Genomic DNA, 24,259 nt, shown 5'->3' with positions numbered 1-24,259 from the left:
CAAAACAAAACAAAAAGCAGACAACCACTTCCCCACTTCGTCCTCCCTACAAGCTTTGACAGCTCACACCAACAACTCACACACACACGCGCTCATCGGCTCCCCTTGTGTTTTTTGGCAGTTCATCGGGCGCGCGCGTTGAGTTCATCGCTCGCTCTCTCTTCTCCGCATCGCCAACTTGGATGCATCGCGTCGCGGGCGGTTCGCGAGAAAGAGTTCGCTCAGTTCGTTGTTTTCCGGCGACGCGAGTGGTCCGTTCAGTGTGTTCCGTCTTCGGGTGTGAGTTTTTCCTTTTGAAGAGAAGGTGAGCGGCACAGGTTCAGCAGGTCAGCAGTGTGAAAGAAGAGGCCTTTTTTTCCTGTCCGAATCGCGGTCGAAATAGAAAGAATCGCACGGTCCGTCGTTCGTGAAGTGGTGGTCAATCCATTGACAAGTTGGTTGATAGTGTTGATGGGATTGTTCGCGAGTGTTGCGGGAAGTTGATTAGAAAGTAAGATCTACGTTTCCGGAAGTTTTGTGAGAAATCTACCTTTAGAAGAAGCCCCCCAAAGTGGTTCATCTGGATTGTGTGAAAAAATTATAATTCCAGCTTTTATAACCCCCTAATTCAACGGAGAAGAAATTATTGTGACCGGGTTCGCCAGCAACCCGGTGAAGAAACGTGGAACATGTGGATCCAATAGAGATCCCACAGTGACGGCATAATTGGTTTTAAAAATGTTGCACAGGAAGAACATGGTGTAGAGTGAACGCAACGAAGGAAAGAGCTGAAAAAATATCGGGAGCACTGGCCCCCTGAAAGCTGGCAACTTTACCCCCGCGTATCGGGTGATGATTCTCGCAATTATTGTATTAAAACCCGGCAGAACCGCGACTCCGAGTCTCGTCTTGTTGAACCTCCCCCTTCCCCTCCCAAACTAGTGTGGAATACATTTTTCGCTAGTGCCCCACGTATTCCGGTGGCCTGACCCCTAAACAATCCAGAATGATTATGCTGCCCGCTACAGTGGCCCCAAAACTATTGATCAGATCGGGGGCAAATACTGTTGATATTTTTTTCAATAAATTCACATTGTTATCTTTTGTCATTCTCTTGTTGATAACTTGTCACCGGAGAGACGGAATAGGTAAAAAGATCACGGATTTATCAGAGTCCATAATTAAATTTGGTGTTTGGAAGTTAATTTTCAATAACAAATTTGAGATACTCTACAATAATAAAGAATAACTCTACTAGATTCAAACGGTTCTCTCATTGCGAGAGAATAAACCTCTTGTTCGCAAATTAACACAACATTGTGTACATTTCCAGACTTTTTTTGATTAGGTCCTATAAACAAATGTAAACATTGAGTGTATCCGGTGTATCCCGCTTACTCCGATGGACATTGACGTAAGGTGTGAAAGGGATACACTCAATATTTACAATATTTGTTTACAGGACCTCGAGAAAATCGAGATTTGTTCAATAGCAGTTCAGCAGATTCACTTTTTCGCTGTCTTGCTATGGGTGGTAGATCTTACTTTAAAATTGAATAATTTATACGGAAAAAGTCAATTCCCGAAATCTTCCCTGGGCTTTGTCATAATGAGTATCATAGGGTTGATGCTTGTTTGGCAAAGAGTATGATTTGATTCGATGTGGAATTAAAATCGAAGTTTTCAGTATATTGCTGAAGCTTCCATTTTTACACATGGACACCACTTCATGCTGCGAGAACCCACTTTGGCGCAGTCTCAGGGCTTAATCGATGGCCGGTAAGCTGTCATCGAGACAAGGAGGTTCTCCGATAGTGGAAATATCACATTTGTACAATGAACCGCTACATATGTGATTTTTCCCTATCTTAGTGTGGGTGTCAAGTTAGGATGCGGGTTTTTAAAAATTTAGTTTTTGTAAAATTTAGGACTATAAATATCAACTTTTATACTTCGCATTTAGTTATTTAGGGACAAAATTAGGAATAGTGAATTTAGTAGTTCTATCAGAATCGATGATTTTCATTCAAGTAGCATAAAAACCATTCTGATTTGTCAAAATTTCCATAGAGTCTCGATCAATCAATAGTGAAATGATATCAGACTAAATTCGTTGATCTGTTGAAATAACGGTTGTCAGATTATGATTGTATCGACCATTGTTGTGAATCGAGGATCTACTGGAATTCTGACGATCAAATGGTCGTCTCTTTTTCAATTAGCGACTTGTAAAATATGAACTGTTAATCTATTTTGTTTTTGTTTTTAAAAGAAGCCAGACAGGTTTTAAAAGAAACGTACTAGAATTTTTGGCTATTAATTAAAATTTCGGGGATTTGAGATAAGAGTAGCTTTCGGATAGGTTACTTTAAATCTTGTATTCAATTCAAGTTAGGTAGTTATCCGCAAATGAATATTTGGACTTATATGAATAATTGAACATTTTGGACTTATGAATAACACACAACTGTGCATTTATTATAGAGTCATATCCATACAGCGTCAGTGTTTATTTGGTCGAAGTGTACTAATTCATTGGCAGATCTGATTCTAGTTGTAATGTACGACAAGACTACTGACGGACGTGACAGGACGAGGGCCCAGTTTAGAGGTTTCGACATCAACGATGTGCGGCTGGATCACCCTCCAAAAAAAAAAAAAGTCAATTCCCGAAATCTTGAATTGTGTTCATGAAATTGAGAACCGCAAGTAATATATTTCGTGTCAGACTGGTCACTAATCCGGAATTACTTGGAGTTTAAGCAAGTAATTCGGTAATTCCGGATTTACTCAGTAATTCCAGAGTAATCCTGGTAATTCCTGATAATTCCTATAATCCTGATAATTCCATGATTCTTTTTTTTTGTGAAACCATATCTCAGAAAATAATAAAACAATAAAAATAACTGTTTAAAAATAAATCTCGATAAAACTAAAGTTGTAGCTAATACGGAATAATTCTGATTTTGAGCAAGTAATTCAGTAATTCCAGAATTACTCCGCAATTCTTCAGTAATTCTTGTAATTCCGGAATTACCTAGTAATTCCACAGTAATTCGTGTAATTCCATAGTTACTCTACTGAGTAACGTGTTTTCTCATTAAATCAAGTAACTACTGGTAATCCTACGGGAGCGAATGACCCTATAGGGTTTAAGTTCCCCTAATAAAATCAACAACAACAACTGGGAATTATTTAAGGGAAATTGGCAGAATGCATTTTGCTTTCGATTGATGCCTTTTATGGTTTTAAGAAGTACAGGGCGGGTTCGGAATGTCCGTTAAGTCGAATGCTCACTAATTCAAGTGTATTCATTATATTTTTTATATTTTTAGAGCTTTAATATCATAGAATTGGATCAATCAAGGATAGCAGTTTTTAAATAGCTCAACAGATTTTTTTGTTGTTCTGTGTTGTGCTTTGAATTTAATACACCACAATTTTTAATCCAATGTGATTCAAATTAAATAAGTCTCTTATACATATTTATTTTTTATATGTTTCTATATGACATGACTAAAACAACTTATAAAATGTCATTAAAGATGACTTATAAACAAAAACGAAATCAAATAAAATTATACCAATTTATGTAAAACTTTAGATAAGTTTAGACCTGCATGTTTTACATAAGAAAATATTTTCAACATTATCTTCACCCAAAGTTAAAGAACGAGGGGATAGTCCTCACGAAAAGAAACGTGAGGAAAGTGCAATTTTGCGAGAGTATAATCCTCTCGCGTGTTCATTCGTTCATTGGAACAGTTCATCGTATTGAGTGGCTTATATGGACAAATGAACGCCACTTAGTTACCGCCACACCATGACCCATACGGCAAAGGCACGGTTCAATATGCCGAAGGTCTTGGGTTCGAGTCTCGGTGTCGGTACTTTTTTTTTTGATTGATGAACTTTTTTTGAAGATGAACCCATGAGTAAAGTACTCTCGGTAATTTCGGGATTTATCCTCTCCGTCCGCACACAGTACCATTTTACTACCGAATCGTGCTCTTTATCCTCTCGTATGCCGATGCCCAGTTCTGGGTGTTCAAACCACTAACTGGGGAAAATCTGGACTGCAGTATGAATAGGTACAGGAGATTTGAGAGCAATTAATTTACAAATCGGTGTATAAATTGTACTGTTCTGTTCATGTTTTAACCGAAATCAATCAAATAAATCAAAATATTATGCAAACAGTTGTCTTAGTTCGATACATTTGTCTTGATTTGCCACAGATGCTGGTGTATCAAATCTAATCTAAACCTAGCACTGCCAGTCTTTCGAGGGCATCCTGGAAAATGCCTGAGGTTGATTAACGCCTAGCATCCTCTTGTCATTACTAACAATTGCAGTGCCCCAATGCATAAGATTGCACTGAAAAATCACAAACATTAAAACGGCCAGGCCAACTGCGTAAAGTTAACCGCAAAGATGATTCGTCGAAGTGGATTGAGTTTGAGCACGACAACAATATAATACAGTTCTGAATCTACAGGGGAGGAAGAATTGCCACAGATGCCGGTGTATGATGAAAAATAAATAATATGATTTTTTTTACAAATTTAAAACCATAATTTTACGTAAATACAGTCTTTTCAAATATTTATAGAATTAAATAGACAATATTTGAAGCGCTAGCCATTTTGCGAATCCTAAAACAAAATTTTTAACAATTTTCGTTTATAAGTCAAATGAGTTCTGATATATATGCTGATATAAAATTGGGTCCTAAAATTAAGCTTAGATTTCTAGTATTATTGTTCACAACGATTAAGTTTATTTTTCTGACCAAAATAACCCTTTGTTCGACTACAAAGGGTTTACAATGGATTTTTAAATAAATTTTGAAAAATTTATTTCGCGGCCTTTCATGACAGTAAAGGGCCAAGGAGGACCGGGCTTCCGGGAATTCGCGATACAAAATATAAAAATTCCCGGGTTTCGGGAATTCCCGGTTTTTTAAAATCCCGTGAATTTTTTCCCTGGATTTCCCGGGATGGACGCATTATTTCCAAGCACTTGGTTTTGTGCGTTTAACAGCTGTCAGTCGATTCAATTCAAAATACTTTTTTTCAATATGCTGGAAGCTATAGGCAGTAATTCCAAGTATTTTTTTTATTTAGAGCAATTTTGTGTGGTTTCTGGTAATCCAAGTAATTATGGGAACTCAAAGTAATCCGTGACATATTGCCAGTAATCCTGGTAATTCCATTCAGACTGGTCAGTAATCCTTGATACTGGAAACCCCTTGGTGCAAATGCACTATACTACTGAATAAATTCCTTCGTGGTTCTTAAATTCATTACAACATGTCACGATTTTGGGAATTGTTTTTTTTTTCTGTGTAATAATGTCGTTGAAGTCATATTAAGACCGATTTTAATTACGTTTAATGTGGCGCGTCCACCCCAGGATTTCCCGCGACAGAATTCTTGGGGTTTTTTTTCAGACCAGGACTTTGCGAATTACGCAATTTTTTATATTTTTTCGGTTTTCCCGAAATTGAAACATAGTATACAGTTCAAGCTCGATTATACGAAGCCTCGATTAGCCGAAGTTTCGATTATCCGCAGTTTGCATAATCGAATCATGAACAAAAAAATCGTATTTTTTAATTTTTCTTATTTTAACATCATATTCGAGTTCTGCGAACCCAGTTCAGTCAAATTTGTATTGCTGATTGTTTTCTAGCATACCAAATGCATTTTTTCAATATAATAATATTCTTGCCACCATCTAGGATTAAAAAAATCTAAAGCATTGGGGTCTTATTCAAGCTTAACAATCAAAAACTAGACTAAGAAAAAAAATCATGGTTAGATAAACCAAAGATTCGATTATCAGAAGTGAAATTTGTCCAAGGCCTAACCTAATAATCTAGTCTGGATTGTGTATTTTGGTCTGAAAATTCAGATTTGGCTGTGAAAGAAAGCATTTAAAGTTGTTTTAGGCATATACAGTCCAGACTCTCCGGAGCGTTTGGTACGATATGTCCACGCATCCTTCCTCCCCTGTAGATTATGTGAAATGTGATCCGTTCTCAGAATCCTCTCTGCGGTAAACACAACGTAGTAGGGCAAATTTTTTTTTGTATGGACAATTGTCCACAAAGGGGGGGGGGGGGGGGGTGTTTGAGATTTCCGAAAAGTGTCCACGTAGTTTATGGATGGTCCCTATTTTGAAATCCAAGATGGCGGCCAATATGGCGGTGACGAAATATTGAAAAAAAAAATCATTTTATTATTCGATAGAGCAAAATCAAACAGGGAATCGGTTTTTTTCCGGTTGTGCCGGTCCTGTCCGATTTCAATCAAACTCTTTAGACATATGTTATCCCACGTTTAAATAAGCCATTTTAAGTAATTGAAATATTATATCGAAGCCGTTGCATCGTATCAAAAAGTGGTCAAAGACAAACTTGTAGGAAATTTGACGGTCTTTCTGAAAAAAAATACACTGAAAAAAAACACGCAATTTGTATGCGATTTGTTTGCTTTTTTATGTTAAAAATGAAAAATTTGAAAGTGAGCCTAGGTTTTTTTTTTCGTTCAAAATGTTTGTAGAAAAAATGTAGAACTCTCCTAAAAAAAATACAAAAATGATTTACTAAAACTGTTTTTTTAACTGCTCTAACCGTCAAAATGTTCAAAAACCGAACTTGGGAATCGATTCTCCAGAAAATTTTGCATAAAAATCTCCATATTGACCATATGTCCAATCCTTGAAAAAATATTGGAAAACAGATGTTTTAGCTAGACAGAGTTGATTTTTCAGTCACGAAAATGATTTTACCGGAAGGCTCGTCCAATTTCCCATAAGTTTGTCTTTGACCACTTTTCAATATAACTCGTTTTATTGTTGATGTAAGTTTAAGCTAATTTACTATCCAGGTTACTACAATCAGTTACGAGCAAAACTTAACAAGTGTTTATTATGGTAATTTAAACAATATCCAGGACTTCCTGAAAGTTTACATTTTCCGTTTCGCGGGAAATCCAAAAACCGGGAAAATTTAACGCCCCCTTTTCAAAAAGGTATTGTTTCGTATTCTAATAATTTTAGATCATTGCAAATAAGATTTGAAGTTCATGTTTCTCGACTTTGACCAGAGTAATTTAAGCTTTAAAAATATTAGCAAATGCCTCAAGATTTGCTAGCCATGAGTTCAAAACCTTCGGATCACTGTGTACCGTCCACCGACTAGACATCAACATTTTCTCCCCTCCCGCGCTCGATAGGCCGTGCAGATAAACGTCTCTGTGTGTGTGTGCGGTGTGTCACGCTCCCATGGCTTTTCCCTGATGCCCACACACCACCAACAACAACAACAACACCCAATAACCTTCTCAAGTTTGCAATTTGCTGGGAAGAGCAAAAAAATAGCAAATACTTGGCACCTTTCACAATGAAGAAGGGGAAGGCCCTGCCTACAATGTGGCATGTTCTGGTTTTTAGATAAGAATAAAAAAGAAATAATCACTCTAATCGATCTAAAAGAATGAAACCCATTCGGGACGACCAAATCCACGTGGAACTGTGTGCTATAAACCAAGCTAATTGAAATCATATTTTCCCCCTTTTCTGGGTGTTGCTGGCTGTGCAGCATTACCGATCCCATTGCCTGGCATTTCGGTAGCAAAAAAGGGGTGAATTTAAAGTTACATACAAACACCCGCAAAAACGAAATGTGCAGCAAGTCCCACGAAATGTTCAGGCAAACAGTGGCGCCACTTTGATTTTGTTAAAATGAGGGGTTCATATCCATCGAAACGTGGTAGCCAAAACTGTAAAGAGTTTGTATGCTGAGTTTATGGTCGCGGGATCTATTCCCGTCGTAAATTTTGTTTTGTCATTTATTTATTTGTGTCAGTCCGGTCACTGTAACCACCGACACCGACGTAACACTCCATGTAAAAAATCTGCTGAAATGTGTCCCAGCACGACTCACCCCAATTACTTCCTTGGAATCACCCCTTGCCGATAAAAATATATTTCGCAACACTGCTCGACCCATTGTTTGCAAACAAATCGTAGTTTATGAATGAATCAGCTGATTTGTGTTTACAAACAAAATAGAATCAGTGTTGCCTTGCTGATACATTTTTCGAAAAACCGTTTGACAGCTCACCGGACTTACCGGAGGGGTGATGCAAAGAAGGGTCATCTTTTTTACTTGAGTGTTACGTCGGTGTCGGTGACTGTAACTTTTTACTCTCAGTCTGTGGGCTTTTCCTCTCGAAGAAGCTGCGTTGTTTTGAGTGGTCAGTGCTTTCTTGTTGATTTGACACCAATGCTTACGTCAGACAACGAAAAGAGTTTTTCACTCTCGAGAATACACCACCCGCTAACATACAGACACAATTTCCTCTTTACGAACAAATTTTTTTTTTTTTTGAAATGCACGCACGCAAAGCGTCGCACACCCAATTTTAGAGTCACTGACAGTGTCCATCAAAATTGTTGTTGTTGTTTTTGTTTTTCATTGTTGGTGTAGCACGAGACAATACTCCCTCTCTCTTTCTATTCTCCCTTTTGAGTAAAAAGTGTGAACGTTTTTAATTCTCAGTTCATTTCTCTATCCCTTTGCTGCTCCCCCCCCTCCCCTGAAATGGTGTTACTCTTGAATTTTTTCGGGGGGGAATGAAAAATGTATTTTTAGGTTTTCTCCCATTCTTTACGATCGCACCAAACTGCGGGTTATTTGTGGTGGTACTGCGATGGGTGCGATCTCTCTCTTGCTCTCTTTTGCTTTGACGTGATCGAGCGCCGGGTCGTAATTTATCATATTTTGGTGCGCAGAGTTTAATGTAAAGTTACGTAGCGTTAAAGGTTGCGTTTCCAATTGAGATTGACTTTTTGACATAAATTTTTAATATTTTTTTATGGAATTTTAATGGAAACTGATTAATTTTAATGTCAATCTTAATTTTTTAGTTTATTTTCATTGAAAGTCTTTTAACAAAATAAAAACATAGTAACAATAATTTTAACACTTTGTCGCACCACCACAATAAAAAAATTTCACCACACAGAAGACAGACATCGAACGTTATAGTTCGAAAATCAGCTCCCCCTCTAAATTCTCAAACGTCGTAGTTGAAGTGGATGACATGGAAATTTAATTAAAGCCGGCTTAGCATATCTGGTGTTGGGAAGTTCTAAATGGTGGTGATTATTGGTCTGTCGAGAATTTTCAATTGGGAAAATTTTAACCCCACTTATGCAGTGGCTATGCGTAAGAGTCATTTGGAGATGATTAGATAATGTCAGAAGTTTTTAAATTATTGTCTCTATTTGAATTTCTTTGAGTTTTACAATATGTTTTGGTTTTGGAAATTGATTTTATTTGATTTTTTTATTTAACTCAAACTTTGTGGGGGCCTTCCCTATGACCAAAGAGGCTATTTTGTGTCATTGGTTCACGCATACAAGTCTCCATACAATTTTGGCAGCTGTCCATACAAAAATGGTACGTACACAGCGCCGTACCTAGGGGTTGGCGCAGTTGGCGACCGCCAAGGGCGCCAGCCCTTGGGGGGCGCCAACATAGATGATTGAACAAAAATCACGTAAGTAAAAAATCCTGCTTGAATATTTTTACTGCATTTTTTTGAAAATTGAATAAAAATCAGGAGGTCTAGAAGAGCTTTTCAAAATAAATACTGCGTTAAAGTTTGGACCAAAGTAGAGTGAATTATAGGACTTAGTCAAACCTTCTTCCAAGCTCTAAAATTGAACAACTATCTTTTATTTTCATGTAATTTTGGCTTCAAATCTCAATTAGCTCTTAAAATAGCCAAATTTTGTATGCATTTATTTATGGTAATATTTTGAGTATGTTGGAAACACAAACCTTTCGATTATAATTTTGACAATTCAAAATGAAGATATCTTGAATTTCAATAATGGCCTTGTAGATATTTTCAGCTCGATTTCCCCTTTCATAAGCCCCGTGCATTGAAATTATTTTACGATTTTTCAAAATAATTGTGTTTAGAAATTGCAGTGTTTAAAAATTTAAACGGCTGTTAGCTTTTGCTAATAAAAACAAACATGTTTTTTAAAGTAAAATGTTTGTTTTTCAAAGCACATAAACTGCTTTAATCATTTTTACTTCAGTTTTTTTTTTGTATGCATTTTAATGTGAAAGGCTATTCAAATGTAATCACGCCATTATTTACATCATTAGAATTTTAAAACGTTTTAAAAACTATCATTATTAGAAATAAGTTATTCAAAAAATATTTTTAATTTATTGCATTTGAACAATAAGATTCAATGATCTGGAATCTAGAATTTAAGTTTACGAATCAAAAATAAATCAAAAAAGCACATAAATATACTGGCTAAAAACATATTTCAATACAAAATACAAATTAAAAAACAAACAATACTCGTTCAGACAACGCTATACGAATCAATGAAAATTAATTTAAATTTCTTATCATCATTTGTTTAACCAAATGTGATGATCTTTTTTTCAAAATTAAAATAAGTTTCATCAAAAGTTGCGGTAAATTTTGAATAATCTTAAATTGATTTAAAAAAAAATTGTGCTTTCTGCATGTTGAAAAATGTGTCTTCAATGGCATATATTAAACCAAAAATCGTTAAAGCAATCATTTAAATTCAACATCATAATGCTGGTACATTTGTGAGGGGCGCCAAACTGATGCTTCGCCAAGGGCGTCTTGGACCCAAGGTACGGCTCTGTACGTACATATTCAAACAGCTGCAACTTTTAAGTGAATTTTCTGATCAATTTGGTGTCTTCGGCAAAGCTGTAGGTATTGTTGAGGACTGGCTATATCTTGAAAACGGAGCATTTTATCTTGTATGTGTGAACCAATGACACAAAATAGCTTCTTTGGTCATAGGGAAGACCCCCACAAAGTATGATCCAAATAAAAAATGCAAAAAACAAAAATGGTCGAAATCGGCCGATTTTGTAAAGAATTGCTCAACACTGACTACACTGCCCAATGTTATAAGCGAAAACGAAAAAAAAAAATGTTATAAGCATTTTACTGAAATTTCTGAGCATCATTGGATCTAATGCTGTTACTCTTGAAAAATACTTCCGGAACCATATTTCTGAACAATAAAGGATAGGAATTAACAATCCTTCCTGGAGTTAAATAGTTTTATAATCTGGCAATAATGGTTTGATAATTTTAGAGTTGATTTGAATTAACAGGACTTTTCATGGCCAACTTTATATTTGAAATATTTGCAGGGTGGCAACTCAAGTCGGGAAAAGGTCGGGAATTCCAGACATAATCCTTTGATTTTTTTTGTTCTGAATCGTTTTCATTTGAAAACACGAAAAAAAGATGAAATTGCAAAAAAAAAAATCAAGTTCTTTAAATTTGTCTCTATAAACATTTCGCATAAAATAAGTGGTGAAACATGGAAACTTATCAAACTGAATTTTTCATTGAAAAAAAATAAAACCGTTTAATGCTGACAACTATTTAAATCAACATTGATTTAAAATCCAATATAAAAATTTACAAAATTAAAAACGAAAATTTGTAAATCAAATTTCAACTAACTAATAATTAAGTTTCTGAAATTTTCAACAGTCTGATTTGTTATAATTCATTTAGATATTTTTTTCGTTGGTTGATATTGACTTTTAATGAAGATGTTTTTGTTTAAAATCATTCTTTAGATAAGAAATGCCTATTATTTGAGTTTCTGGAAAAGACGGGAATTTGAAAATGGGCTTTGAGTGGTAACCCTGGATTTGTCAAAAGATTCGGCGTGACGATCTGGCAACACTTACATCCAGGTAGATCAATTAGCGTGTTTTGTCTTTACAAACTCATATTTGTGAAAATAAAAAAAAATACAACTGTGATCGAATTCGTAGATATGTGTTTTTCAATTATTTAGATTTTTATTATAAATTCATCTCACCTGCCAATAATCGATCGCATCCTTATCACTTTAAATCAACAACAAACAACCCTAGCCCTCTGGGCCAGACATGTGATCGCACGTTCGATACGATTGGTTACGTAAAGAGAATCAATCCAATTGAATCAAAACAGGTCAATTGTACTGCATAGACTGCACTGCAAACTCATCCCACACTGTCGAGGGGCGGCTACTGAATTGACCGACACTTGAATTCAACCGTCGTGTTGCAAGTTCAGTATCAGTGCTGTCCAGCTTTGATTCTTTATTGTATAACATGCTGAGATGCAGTTTGCTGCAGCCGGGCTCATCCCTCTAATCCACTCATAGAACGCAATGACACGTTGGGAGATTGGGGCAGGAAACGGTTTTTTGTTGATTTTGAGTAGAGGTGTTCATAAGTGGTCGCGATCTTCACGATTCGTTGTCTCCTTGAAATTGACGTTACTTTCGCTGAATCTCATCTCAAATTAACGACAACATAAGCTCTCTCAGTTTATGTGACATCCCTAACAAGTCCAAATGGCACCAAAAAAGAATAATCCGGTCGTTTCCCATTTAAGGCCTATTTGGAGACTCCTGGCATGACACGACACTAAACGGTGATGACGATGATTTTACGGTGCATCACTACTCCCAGCGTGACGCCGTGTGTCGGGAAAAGCTAAGTTTATTCAGTAAGACCTCCATGATTCCCGACGAGTGCACCATGTAGGCAGGCAATTGAGATGTTGTCGTCGTCGCGTGGACGTCACAAATTGGATGTGAAAACTGCTGTCACGCGAGTAACGCGAGCCCCGTAATGTGTGTTGTCTCGTGGGACACTTGGCACCGTGCTGCTGTTGATGCAGCAGTTGCAGTAACTAAGCCGACGAGCTAATTGAGGGCTTCAAATTATAACCGACTGACAGCATGGAGTCTGGAACGGTGCAAGAATAAAGTGACAAATTTAGATTGTTGGTGCAGATTGAGGCGAGACGCGGTACTTTTGGTATGGTATTCTGAGAACTTTCATCGAGATGTTTACATGTCTGCCATCTGACATAGAAAAACATAACTCACATGGTTATGTGGTTTCTGATTTCCTGCCATTTGATTCCAATCCCTAATTGACCAGGAATTGATCTCCACAGCCCACCTGGGTCAAGTATAAGGGATTTTGAAGACGGGAAGTGTGGATGCTCCACATTTTTAAGAGGATAAGGGAAATTCTTTACGGTATCCCCAAGTAATTTTAAAAGTGAATTCAATAAGAGGCCTCATTCGACGGTAATTTTTGTTCTTGAACTGCTTAAGGTCGTGACCTCAAAACACACACCGGTAACGTTAACAATTCCACTCCAAACTACCATTAATATAGCCATCGCAAAACCCAGCCATGCCCATGATGATGGGGGAGCGGTTACAACCTGTTTAACCTTAAAAGCATCAGGTTGAAAGGGCTTACACACATTACCACCACTGCCCAACCACATCAGCAAACTTCCAAACGTAAAGCGTATAGCTTTATCTACACTTTGCAAAGCGTTTTTTACGGTCTGTTGAACTTCAAACAACAGTTTTGCAAAAAAAGAAGAAAAAAAAACAGCAACAACGAGGTGCACCCGCAAAACTAGCGAAGAATGGCTGCAATTACCTCTTCTAACTGCATTCTGGACTATATAGTTTGAGTTCTGTTTCGCGTTTCTGGAAATCGGTTTGGGGAGAGCTTATAATTCAATTACGCCGTAATGGCCCTAGATTGTTGCCTTTTTGTTGAGGCCCTTTTGCAGTTCTGAGGCATTGGAGTTTGCTGCAAATGAGTGAGTTATGGGTTTTTGACCCTCTAACTCTGTAATGTTTAAACTATTTTGTTCTTTAGTAACCTTATTTTTTTCATGCAGGACAATGATATTTTATGCTGGAAATGTTATTATTTTCTATTCATACTGGATAAAAATTGCATATAGTAATAAAAAGACAAATTCTGAGCAGTTCTCGTTTGTAGAAAATAGGAATTATCTACAATAAAACGCCGAATGGATAGCTCTATCATAATCACATCATGTTTACAACAAATTTGAACACAAAAAATGTAAAATTAATTATTTCTTTCGAAAATCGAACAATTAAAAGCATCTAACAATTTTGAACAATTTTAATCAATTTTTGATTTTTTTTTACAATTTTATACAGTTTTGAACAATTTTCAGCAATTTTAAACAATTTTAAACAATTTCAAAAAATTTTAAACAATTTTAAACAATTTTAAACAATTTAAACAATTTTTAACAATTTTAAACAATTATAAACAATTTTAAATCATTTTAAATCATTTAAAAAAATTTCAACAATTTTAAACAATTTTCAGCAATTTCAAACAATTTTAAATGATTCTAATCAATTTTAATCAATTTTAAACAATTTTTAACAATTAAAAAAAAAAATGACGCATTTTTTACAATTTAAATGCCATTCTATAGCAAAAAATGTGAAAAACAAGCAAACAATTGAAAAAGTGACTGTAAAAACATGAAAAAATTAGAAAGCCAAAATGTAGTGACAGGATGTGGTAAAATAAGCCAAATACTACCAAAAACAAACTAAACCTAAACAAGATAAATGCAAATTAAAACACTAAAAATAAAACAAACAAAAACATAAAACAAGAGAAGTAAAGTTTTTCGTAGAAAAGTTGCTCAAAATGACATTCTGAATACGGGAAAAACACAAATTTTCGAAAAAAAAGAATTTTGGGAGTGGAGGGTTAATCGAACTTTGGTGATCGATACGGCAAAGCGCGGATTCGATGTGTTAAAGGGCTACGAATCAGTTCTCGAAATCGGTATTTTTTTGGCAGGTGAACTGAAAAATAAATGCCAGTTATGGAATCTTCTTGAAAAATCCATTTTTGCATAAGGGTTAAATAACAGTTTATGTTATCATAACAAAATGTGTTATTGGTCTTATATTGGTTGAAAGCCAAAACAACTTTGGAATAACATTTTTTGTTATGGAAGAATACCTCCAACTGTTATTGGGATGATCGGATTAGTTGTTAAAATAACAAAAAATAATAACAAAGATTTGTTCGAAGAATAACTGAAAATTTTATTAGTCTGTTATTACAATAACAATCCAATAAAGAAAAAATCATAACGACGGATAACAAATCTTGTTGTAAATAACATAAATTGTTATTGACCTAGTATTTTCAAATATCAAAAAATGTTATCCCCAAGTCATTTCCGTCTGCTTGGGGAGAGTTTCATTCTCATTGTTGTTTTTTTTTTAATCAATTAATCAAGTAAAACAAACACGTTCTGTGGCTGAGTACACGTCATTTTGCATTAAATATTGCAAATAGTTTAAATTTAAAGAATCTTACCTCCCGAACCTTCTGTACTTTTTAAATCTAAAAACCCTAATTTTTATAATTTAACACTTAATTCCTAGTAAAGTTTCGCATAAAAGACACTCTTGGTCACCGGATACCTCTAAACCCAGATCGGATGTCTCTTTTTGTTCAACTATTTCGCTATTTTCCTATGCTTTTCTTCAACATCGTTGTAACCCGATAAACCGAACGGGGCAGCCTAAATTGGATCATCGTCGAGTTGTTTGTTACAACGGCGCGCTTTTGTGCGGAGTCAAGTGGAAAACGTGGCCAAACGCGATGACGTGCTGAAGAGTGGACTACTTTTTGCAGTGTGCTCCTCCCCTATTAGACGTTACTTCCGTTTTTCGCCTTCTTTGATCTTCAGATAAGCACACCGATTGCGTACCAGTGTGGTCATGGTTTGAAGAAACGTTACTTTCGTTGAAAATTTCGTTCAGGTAGCTTAACTTTCAATAATTACTCAATTTTGAATGCATTGGGTAAATTGTGATCAAACAAGCAACAACTCCGTATTTTTTTTTTCAATTTTGATTTCAGTTTTTGGTAAGAATATATTTTTTTGTTCCGTGACATTTTTGGAAAAATAGACTAAAATTAACGTTTTTATAAGCCTAACCTCAGACACTAAACGTTTATACTTGACTATAACGGCCCAATGCCACTTCCAATGCTCCAAATTCATCACCTCAGTACAAGTCTGCGTCTAAAAATGCTCCAAGGAAGCAACTCTTCTTCACATATATCTCACAAACTTAAGAACGAACAAAAAACAAACTCTGGCTAAACGTTGATTTCGGCCACTCTTCTCCCCTAAACCAAAAAATCTCACCTTTTCGAACGGTTTCCGCAAAAGTACCGAAAAATGACCGTACAGTACACTCGACTCTGCGCGCTTAAGCCGTCTTAAAAGCGTTTAAACCTGCCCGGCTCAGCTTGCGCGCGCCCCCCTAAAAAGCTCAGGTGTAATAAATATTAGTTTTTCTAATTTCCACTTCCCTGCTGCGGTTTGATGGCCAATGCCCGGTAATGATGATCATCGACGATTGTTAACGTTAGCGTTTCACTCGTAGGTTATTTTGTATGTTTTCAGAATTGATTTGCATGTACTGTTAGTACAAAACACAAATTGATTGCGTGTTCAACGGGTAGTATGATTGCTGGATTGTTTAGGGAGAGGAATTAGGCATAATTTGTTTACGGAATTATCGTGATGCAAATCAAATGAAGGTGAAACGAATCAAAAAATGTTTACTCGGAAAATTCAATGCCAGTGTTGGCGAAGAAGTCGAAGCTTATGGTGAAAAGAAGATCAAACGAAGAGAAAAGTGGGCACATTTAACAAAAAAAAAATATCTCAATCAATTTGTATCTACTTATTTTCAGAAAGTAAAATCACTCGTTTAATAAAGTTGCAAGGAAGAAAAAACTGTGTCAGAAAGGTGAAGTGTTTTAAGGAAGATAACACAAGTATAGTTCTAAGGTCACTCAGTGTACTAAATAACCTATCTCAGCGATGGCAACCTCACCAGCACCGGCTCCAGTCAAGAAAGTGCCAATTCATTTACAGGTAAGCCTCTTTCTTTTCACATCTATATTGAATACGAATAACAGATTTATCCAGTCTTTGTGCAATTTGATTGTTACAAATAAAAAGGGGAAACTTTTGACTTGGTTGAAAATAAGGGTGGTTCTCGTTTAGGGTGTTTGGGAATTTATAATGTTTCAAGATTAATAACGGAAAAAGAGTTTGAAACCGAGTAATTTATGGTTTCTAACATAGGAAAACGAACATTTAAGTTTCTATTTTCCACAGAAACCTTCAGCATTAAAAAAAATACTATATGGCTCAATTCTCGAAAATAGATTGGAATCAATGCATAAAAAGATTCAATTTTATATTAAATTATAGGATTTTGTCCAAGAGGGGAGCGGCCGTGGCTGACTGGTTACGGTGTTCGCTTTGTAAGCGAATGGTTCTGGGTTCGATTCCCATCTGCTCCCAACGAGAAAGTCAAGAACACAGAAATTTGAAATGATGAATATGAACGAAAAATCAAACTCACTCGAGTCGGGGTTCGATCCCCCGTCCTTTGGATTGGTAAGCAAAAATGCTAACCACTAGGCCATGACGACTTGGTGAGCTTGAACTGGAATTAGGAATACTGTTACAAAGAGCGAGTTGTGGCGCTATAACCACGGCACATAGTGTCCAGGGCATTCGTGGAAATACAATGTCCCATCCCAGAGGGTCCCGGAGTACCAAACCTTCTTAGCATGGTGCTCCCAACGAATACAACCAAATCTCGGAGCGTATGGTGGTGTGTCCCCACGCTTCTTCCTCCCCTGTCGATTCAGAATTGTGTTGTTGTTTGAACACTCAGTGCTCAAACTCAACCCAATTACGAGTCATCTCTGCGATACGGCTTTACGCAGTAGGCCTGGCCGCTTTAACGCTTGTGATGTTTCAATGCATTCCGATGCAATGACGCACTACAAATGTTAATAAATGACAAGAAGAGTGCTAGGCGTCATCTAACCTAAGGCACTCTCCAGGATCCCTTCGAAAGATTGGCTGCGCTAGGGTCTGATTAGATTAGATTAGATTAGAAATTATAGGATTTTGTCCAAGCCTAAAATGCCTTTCTGGTAATGTGGCTTACGTCACATAGTCAAATCAATGAAAATTATTGATTTTTCTAGTAAATTGCTATGATAAAACAATGCAGGGTCTTGGAACATAAAATGCTGGCAGTAGCTAAACAGTAATAAGTCATAACATTGAGTTTTCATAGGGAATTTTGAAAATTCGCCATTTTTATTTGACTAAAATGGCTGTATCTTGGCTCAGAATTGACAAAAACTAATGTTGCCCACAAGATGGTGGTACTGGTTTTGGCGCGGATTTTTTTTAGATTGTTTTTTTTTTTTTTTGAGAGAAATTTGTGATAATTTCAGGCAATTTTTTTCATTTTTCCATACTTTGATATACTGCCAATATAAAATGACTTCCTAGATCAATATGCAGCAATCCCTCACGAAAACAGCATGATTCGAAAAAAAAGTTCTCCGATCGGGCTTAATTTTTTCTGGGGGTTCCTTGGCCAAAATAATTAGACCCGTATTTTTTTTTTGTTTGGGCATTAGGGTGACCTACGCCGTTTAATGGTGGTCCGAAAAATGGCAATTTTCGTCGATTTTCGCAAAAACCACACTTTTCAAAAAATCATATCTCCGCGCCATTTCACCCGATTTTAGCTGTCCTAGACGCAAAAGAAAGGTGATTAGTTTGGCTATTTGGGAAAAATAATAAGAAGCTTCAAAAATCTAGCTTAACATTTGAAAAGGTCGTATGAAAACTTAAAATGCTGTTTTGAAGGTCTCGGGACCAAAGAGCCTATGTCTGAAAATATTTTTATCGGATTCCTCGGAAAATTTCACATAATATATCAAAAAATGGTGAATTTATGTTTTTTTTTTTTTTTTTTTTTTTTGAATTAAATATACTTTATTGAATCTTTCTTATAATAATTACATTTGGTTTACATAATAAGTGGTCAGCTGTGGCTCTTCAGCTTTAGTTTGCTTTTCGTGATTTAAACACTGTTCATTTTCTTAACTTTAAAAGTATATGATTTATCATTTTTGTAACACTAGGTACAACGAGGAAAAAAAAAATTAAGAAAACATAACATAACTTAAAACTAACTTAATCTTAACATAAACTAAACCAATCCTTGAATCAAGGGGTATTCAGATATAGCACATTTTTCCCTGAATTTCAAACATTTTTCTTGAATCTTCTGATCCAACATTTTTACTTCTGCTAATTCATGAACCTCACTTGATCTTGTCCAGCCAGGAACATTCAAAACCATTTTAAGTACCTTGTTTTGGACTCGCTGGAGCTTCAATTTATGAGTTCTAGCGCAACACTCCCAAACAGGTACTGCATACTCAATAACGGGGTAAATTATTTGTTTGTAAACTGCTAGCTTATTTTTCAAAGATAGCTTTGATTTTCTGTTAATTAAAGGATACAAACACCTGATGAGAATGCTGCACTTGTTCAATATTTTGTCTACATGCTGCCGAAACAAAAGTTTCGAGTCAAGTATGAGACCTAAGTAGACAACTTCCTTTGACCAGGGTATTGAAACATCATTCATTTTAATCAAAACATCATCCTTTGGGACAAATCGGGCCGATTTGGAAAGTGGAAAAATGATGGTTTGAGTTTTGGCTGCATTTATGCGAATTTTCCAGTCGCCAATGTATTCGGAAAGAACGTCAAGACCCTTCTGAAGACGGCCAACTAAATATCTGGTTATTTTACCCTTATAAATAACGGCAGTGTCATCAGCAAAAAGTGACAACACACCATTACCAGGAAGAGTAGGCAAATCAGATGTAAAAATATTGTACAGAAGTGGGCCAAGAATACTTCCTTGGGGAACCCCAGCATCAATGTTGAATAATCCAGAAGCAATCCCATTCAGAAAAACCCTGAACGATCTCTCCGAAAGATAGTGCTGGATAATTTTGATAAGATACATTGGAAAACCGCATAAATACAGTTTATGTATCAAACCATCATGCCAAACATTGTCAAAAGCCTTCTCAACATCCAACAAAGCCATAGCAGTTGATTTAGACTCAAGCTTATTCTGCTTGATGATTTTAGTTACTCTCGTAAGCTGATGAGCAGTATTATGTCCCTTACGGAAGCCAAACTGCTCATTCAAAATTATATTATTATCGTTGGTAAAATCCAAAAGCCTTGAATAGATGACCTTCTCAAAGAGTTTGGACAGACTACTCAAAAGACTAATGGGACGATAACTTGTTGGCGATGTTGGATCTTTTTGAGGCTTCAAAATTGGTATGACTTTGCCCAGTTTCCAATTGGTGGGGAAGTAACCAAGTTGCAAACATTTATTGAAAATATTGGCTAGATGTTGAAAGAACTGATCACTCTGTTTTTTCAACACTAGATTAAAAATGTTATCAAAGCCTGGAGCTTTCATATTTTTCATTTGTTTAACTGCAACTTTGACTTCCTCACCAGAAACATGGGAATCTGCAGGAAATTCAAAGGTAGAGTCATTGATTGTTGAAATACTATTGGCAACTGATGTTTCTTTACGGCTGGTCATGGAAGCGCCAAGATTATGAGAACTAACAAAATGAAGCCCAAGTGCGTTCGCCTTTTCCTCGGATGTAATCAAAGGAGAATCCTGAACAATAAGAGGAGGAATAGGCTTTGGTTTGTTTTTAAGAACTTTTGAAAGTTTCCAAAATGGTTTTGAATAATTCCCCAGCTGGCTTACATGTTTTGAAAATTCTTGATTTCTGATATTGTCAAGTCGGTCTTGTATGATTTTGTTCAAATTGTTCACTGAAATCTTTTTGTCATCGTCCCCAGTCCGTTGATATTGTCTCCTATAAACATTCCTAAGTCTAATCAAGTGTTTAGTATCTACACAGAAAAAAAAATCATGGTAATATTACATCTGGGAAGGAGTACATCTTTTATGTCAGAAAAAAGGTGTTATTTTACCTCTAGAAATGTGTAATTTTACCACTTTTCTGGTGTAATGCCACTTTTTCAGTCTAAATTGAGGTAAAATTACATCATAAAAGAGGTAATATTCAACCTTCCAAAATTACAGCTTCCAAATTTACATTATTTTTTACTGTGTACGTCAATATCAGTTACCTTAAAATTAACAGGAACCTCCCGAACGTTGGCAGCCTCTGCTTGGTTGATAGCCTGCTGGATCACCTCCAGCGAACGATCAATATCGGCAGAAGTTTCCGGGTGTTGATCATCAGTCAACGTTGTGGTAATCTTTCCGGGTTGGTTGCCGCTGCGGAGTAACGGATGCTCCAACCTCCACAACCACCGGATAGTGATCAGAACTCAACTCTTCAAACACCTCAGGATGAGCCACGTTCTCAGCCATATTGGTAATGAAGAAGTCGATGATTGAGTGATTTCCAGACCGAGCCACCCTCGTTGGACGATCTGGACTCACAACGTTGTAGTATCCGTTTTGCAGATCGTTGTGCAGAATCACTCCGTTCCGATTCCTCCTGCTGTTGCCCCAAACTTCATGCTTCGCGTTGAGGTCACCAGCGATGATGTACTTTGCGCTCCGCCGTGTCAGCTTCTGGATATCGCTCTTCAGTTTTGCTGCTGAACCATCTCTGGAATTCACCTGACGTGGGCAGTATGCAGCAATGAAGAGTACTGGGCCAACCGAAGTGGGAATTTCCACCCCAACGGCCTCGATGATGTCCAGCTTGAAGTGTGGCAGCCGGCGTGGCTTGAGATCACGATGAACAGCGACAAGCACACCTCCTCCTCCAGAAGTGGTCCTGTCAAGCTGCGTCGCAATCTTGTAGTTTTGCAGATAAACTTTTTCACCGGGCTTCAGATGAGTTTCCGTGATGGCAGCTACGTCGATCTCCTTCTCGCGAAGAAAATCCACCAGCTCTAAGTTCTTCCTCCTAATGGAGCAAGCGTTCCAATTCAGTAGCTTGAGGGACCTACGATCCATACTGGATGACGAACGAGGTCAGCACTTCAATCTGCTGGGTCTTGGTTTTGCATCCACGCAGTGCAGCGGACATCTGTTGGAAAATATTGAGGAGTTCGGTTGAGGTGTAAAGATCATTACCATTTTCCTCAACTGCTGGTTCTTGGGTTGGTCTTGGCTCCTGGCTGAAGCCCGGTGGTGGCGGTCTCGGCTCCTGGCTGGAACCCGGCCGTGGATGATTCATCTCAGCTCTCTTCCTGGGATCCAACGGCAACGGTGCCAAGTTTGGGACCTGGCGTCGCGGTTGAAGAGGTGGAAAATTTTGCTCCACCAGGGCTGGAGGAGTTCTACGACGCTGAGGCTGATTCTTCGTCGATGCTTGCTGCCGAATTTTCACGAACTCAGCTCTCTTGGGGCACTTTCGGTCGGTTGACGAGTGCTCACCGTTGCAGTTGAGGCACTTCACCAGCGAATCTTGGATGCACTGGGATGTGATGTGCGCATCAGTACCACATTTGGCGCAACGACGCTTTAGGTGGCAGTTCTTACCTCCGTGCCCGAAACCCAGGCAGTTGAAGCATTGTGTGACGTCACGGTGCACTGGTCGGTATCGCTCCCACGACACGATAATGTTGAAAACCGCTCGGATTGCCTTCAGCTCAGGAAGCGTCGTCGATCCCTTAGCCAAATGCAGCAGGTAGAGCTGGTCACGGTACTTGATGTCTTTGTTGCGTCGGCTCATTTTGTGCACGGCCAACACATCCAGTTTCAAAACTTTTAGCTCGGCAGCTAATTCCTCCACTGGCATGTCGTACAGACCTCTGACGACGATTTTGTACGGCTTATCCATGGCGACATCATGGGTGAAGTACTCCGCCTCGTTTTCGGTCAAGTAATCCTTGACCAGTTGATAGTGCTGCCTGGATTGCACCAGCACCTTAAATCCGTCCTGACACAGACGAATGTTGCCTAGGACTTTCCCAGACTTGATGAGTTCAACCAGTCCCGCTCGAAAGTCGATCGTTGCTGTTGATTGCCGCACATAAAAAGGAGGCAGTTTCTCCTTTCGCTGTTTCACTTCATTCTCCTTTGCTTTCGCTACCTGGTCCTCGTCAGGCAGTCCAGCAAACTTGTTGTTCTTCAATAGCTGCTCCTCGTGCGACGAAGAGTTCTCCTCCTCCTCATCCATCGGTACAGTACCGTCGCTCTTTTTCGTCTTTTTGCTGTTCGATGTCACTTCCAAAAGCACCTTCCTCTTGGAAATTCCCGGTTTTTGGCCATCAGTTGAGGCCTCAACCTTCCTTTTGGAAATTCCCACTTTTTTGCCTGCTTGAGCCGCAGGTAGGGCAATATTGCCGGCGTTTTGCGCCGGGACGCGACGAGTCATGTTGATTCAGACAACCTTCACCAACGAATGCTCGGATAACAATGTGAATTTATGTTTTCGATACTCTGAGATACGATATTTTGAAAAAAAAACTGGGGTTTTCAACGCGCCACGCGCAAAAATGGGAAAATGACGAAAACAGGAAAAATCGACTTTTTCACTAAAACTGCGATAACTTGAAAATTTCAGCAATGACCTATACATGTTAGGGTACCAAAAGTTGCGTATTTCAATACGCTCCCCTAGAAATTGCTCCGCCTTGTTACGGCAGGTCCGAAAACAAAATATGATATTTTCTAAGAAAACAGACATTTTTTCAGTAAATTGAGAATTTTTCGCAGTATGAAAACATTGTTCTTGAATCTATCGAAATCCAAGTGATGCCCGAAGTTTCTACGGAAGCCGCGCAATCCGTAAAATTCGTCCAAGGCCGTGAAATTTTGTAAATATCGTGACATGCCGCGAAATTTTATATTGATAAATCGCTACTCAGTGCTTTTAAACTTTCTTTTTGCCTTCCTCACCTCAATGAAGAAAGGCTATAAAATCACTTGAAAAATGAACTTTTTTATTCGACCTCGTAGACCCACCTTCACGTATACCTATCGACTTCAGAATCAAATTCTGAACAAATGTCTGTGCGTGTGTCTGGATGTGAGTCCGTGCACCAAAAAATATGCACTCGATTATCTCCGGACTGGCTGAACCGATTTGGGCCGTTTTGGTCTCTTTCGATTCGTCTTGGGGTCCCACAAAACCCTAGTTAATATTACGAAGATGCAAAGTACTTCAAAAGTTATGCTAAAAAACGATTTGGCTAGAGTTTGAAATATTGTAAAAAGGGTGGTTTTTGTAAGAAAACCCGTCATATATTGTTACAAAGGTATTTGAAAGACCTTTCCAATGCGTTCAAAAAAATGAAGATCTGACAACCCCATCAAAAGTTATGAGCACTTAAGTGTTATTTAGACACTTTTTTGAGGCCGGATCTCAAATATTTTGATAAAAAAGTTGTCCGGATCTATCATGCAACCCATCGTTGGATAGGTA

At 37.5% G+C, this 24,259-nt stretch overlaps 1 protein-coding gene across 6 annotated transcripts in view; it reads left to right on the top strand.

Annotated features, from left to right (window-relative positions):
* Positions 1 to 228: 228 nt before the first annotated feature.
* Positions 229 to 24,259, top strand: part of LOC120427519 (dihydropyrimidinase) — a 58,004-nt gene continuing 33,973 nt past the window's right edge. The window contains exons 1-2 of one of the 6 annotated variants that reach the window (XM_039592386.2): positions 229 to 326; positions 16,667 to 16,850. In XM_039592386.2, the coding sequence (XP_039448320.1) occupies positions 16,797 to 16,850 (54 nt within the window). In that variant the 5' untranslated portion in view covers positions 229 to 326; positions 16,667 to 16,796. Of the gene's footprint in view, positions 491 to 16,666; positions 16,851 to 24,259 lie in introns of all 6 variants that reach the window. The other 5 variants (XM_039592385.2, XM_039592389.2, XM_039592388.2 and 2 more) reach the window with 5 other exon arrangements.

Source organism: Culex pipiens, chromosome 3 (assembly GCF_016801865.2).
Source record: "Culex pipiens pallens isolate TS chromosome 3, TS_CPP_V2, whole genome shotgun sequence".
Taxonomy (NCBI): domain Eukaryota; kingdom Metazoa; phylum Arthropoda; class Insecta; order Diptera; family Culicidae; genus Culex; species Culex pipiens.
The sequence above is the reverse complement of the archived record's forward strand: the minus strand, read 5'-3'. Positions and strand labels throughout refer to the sequence as shown.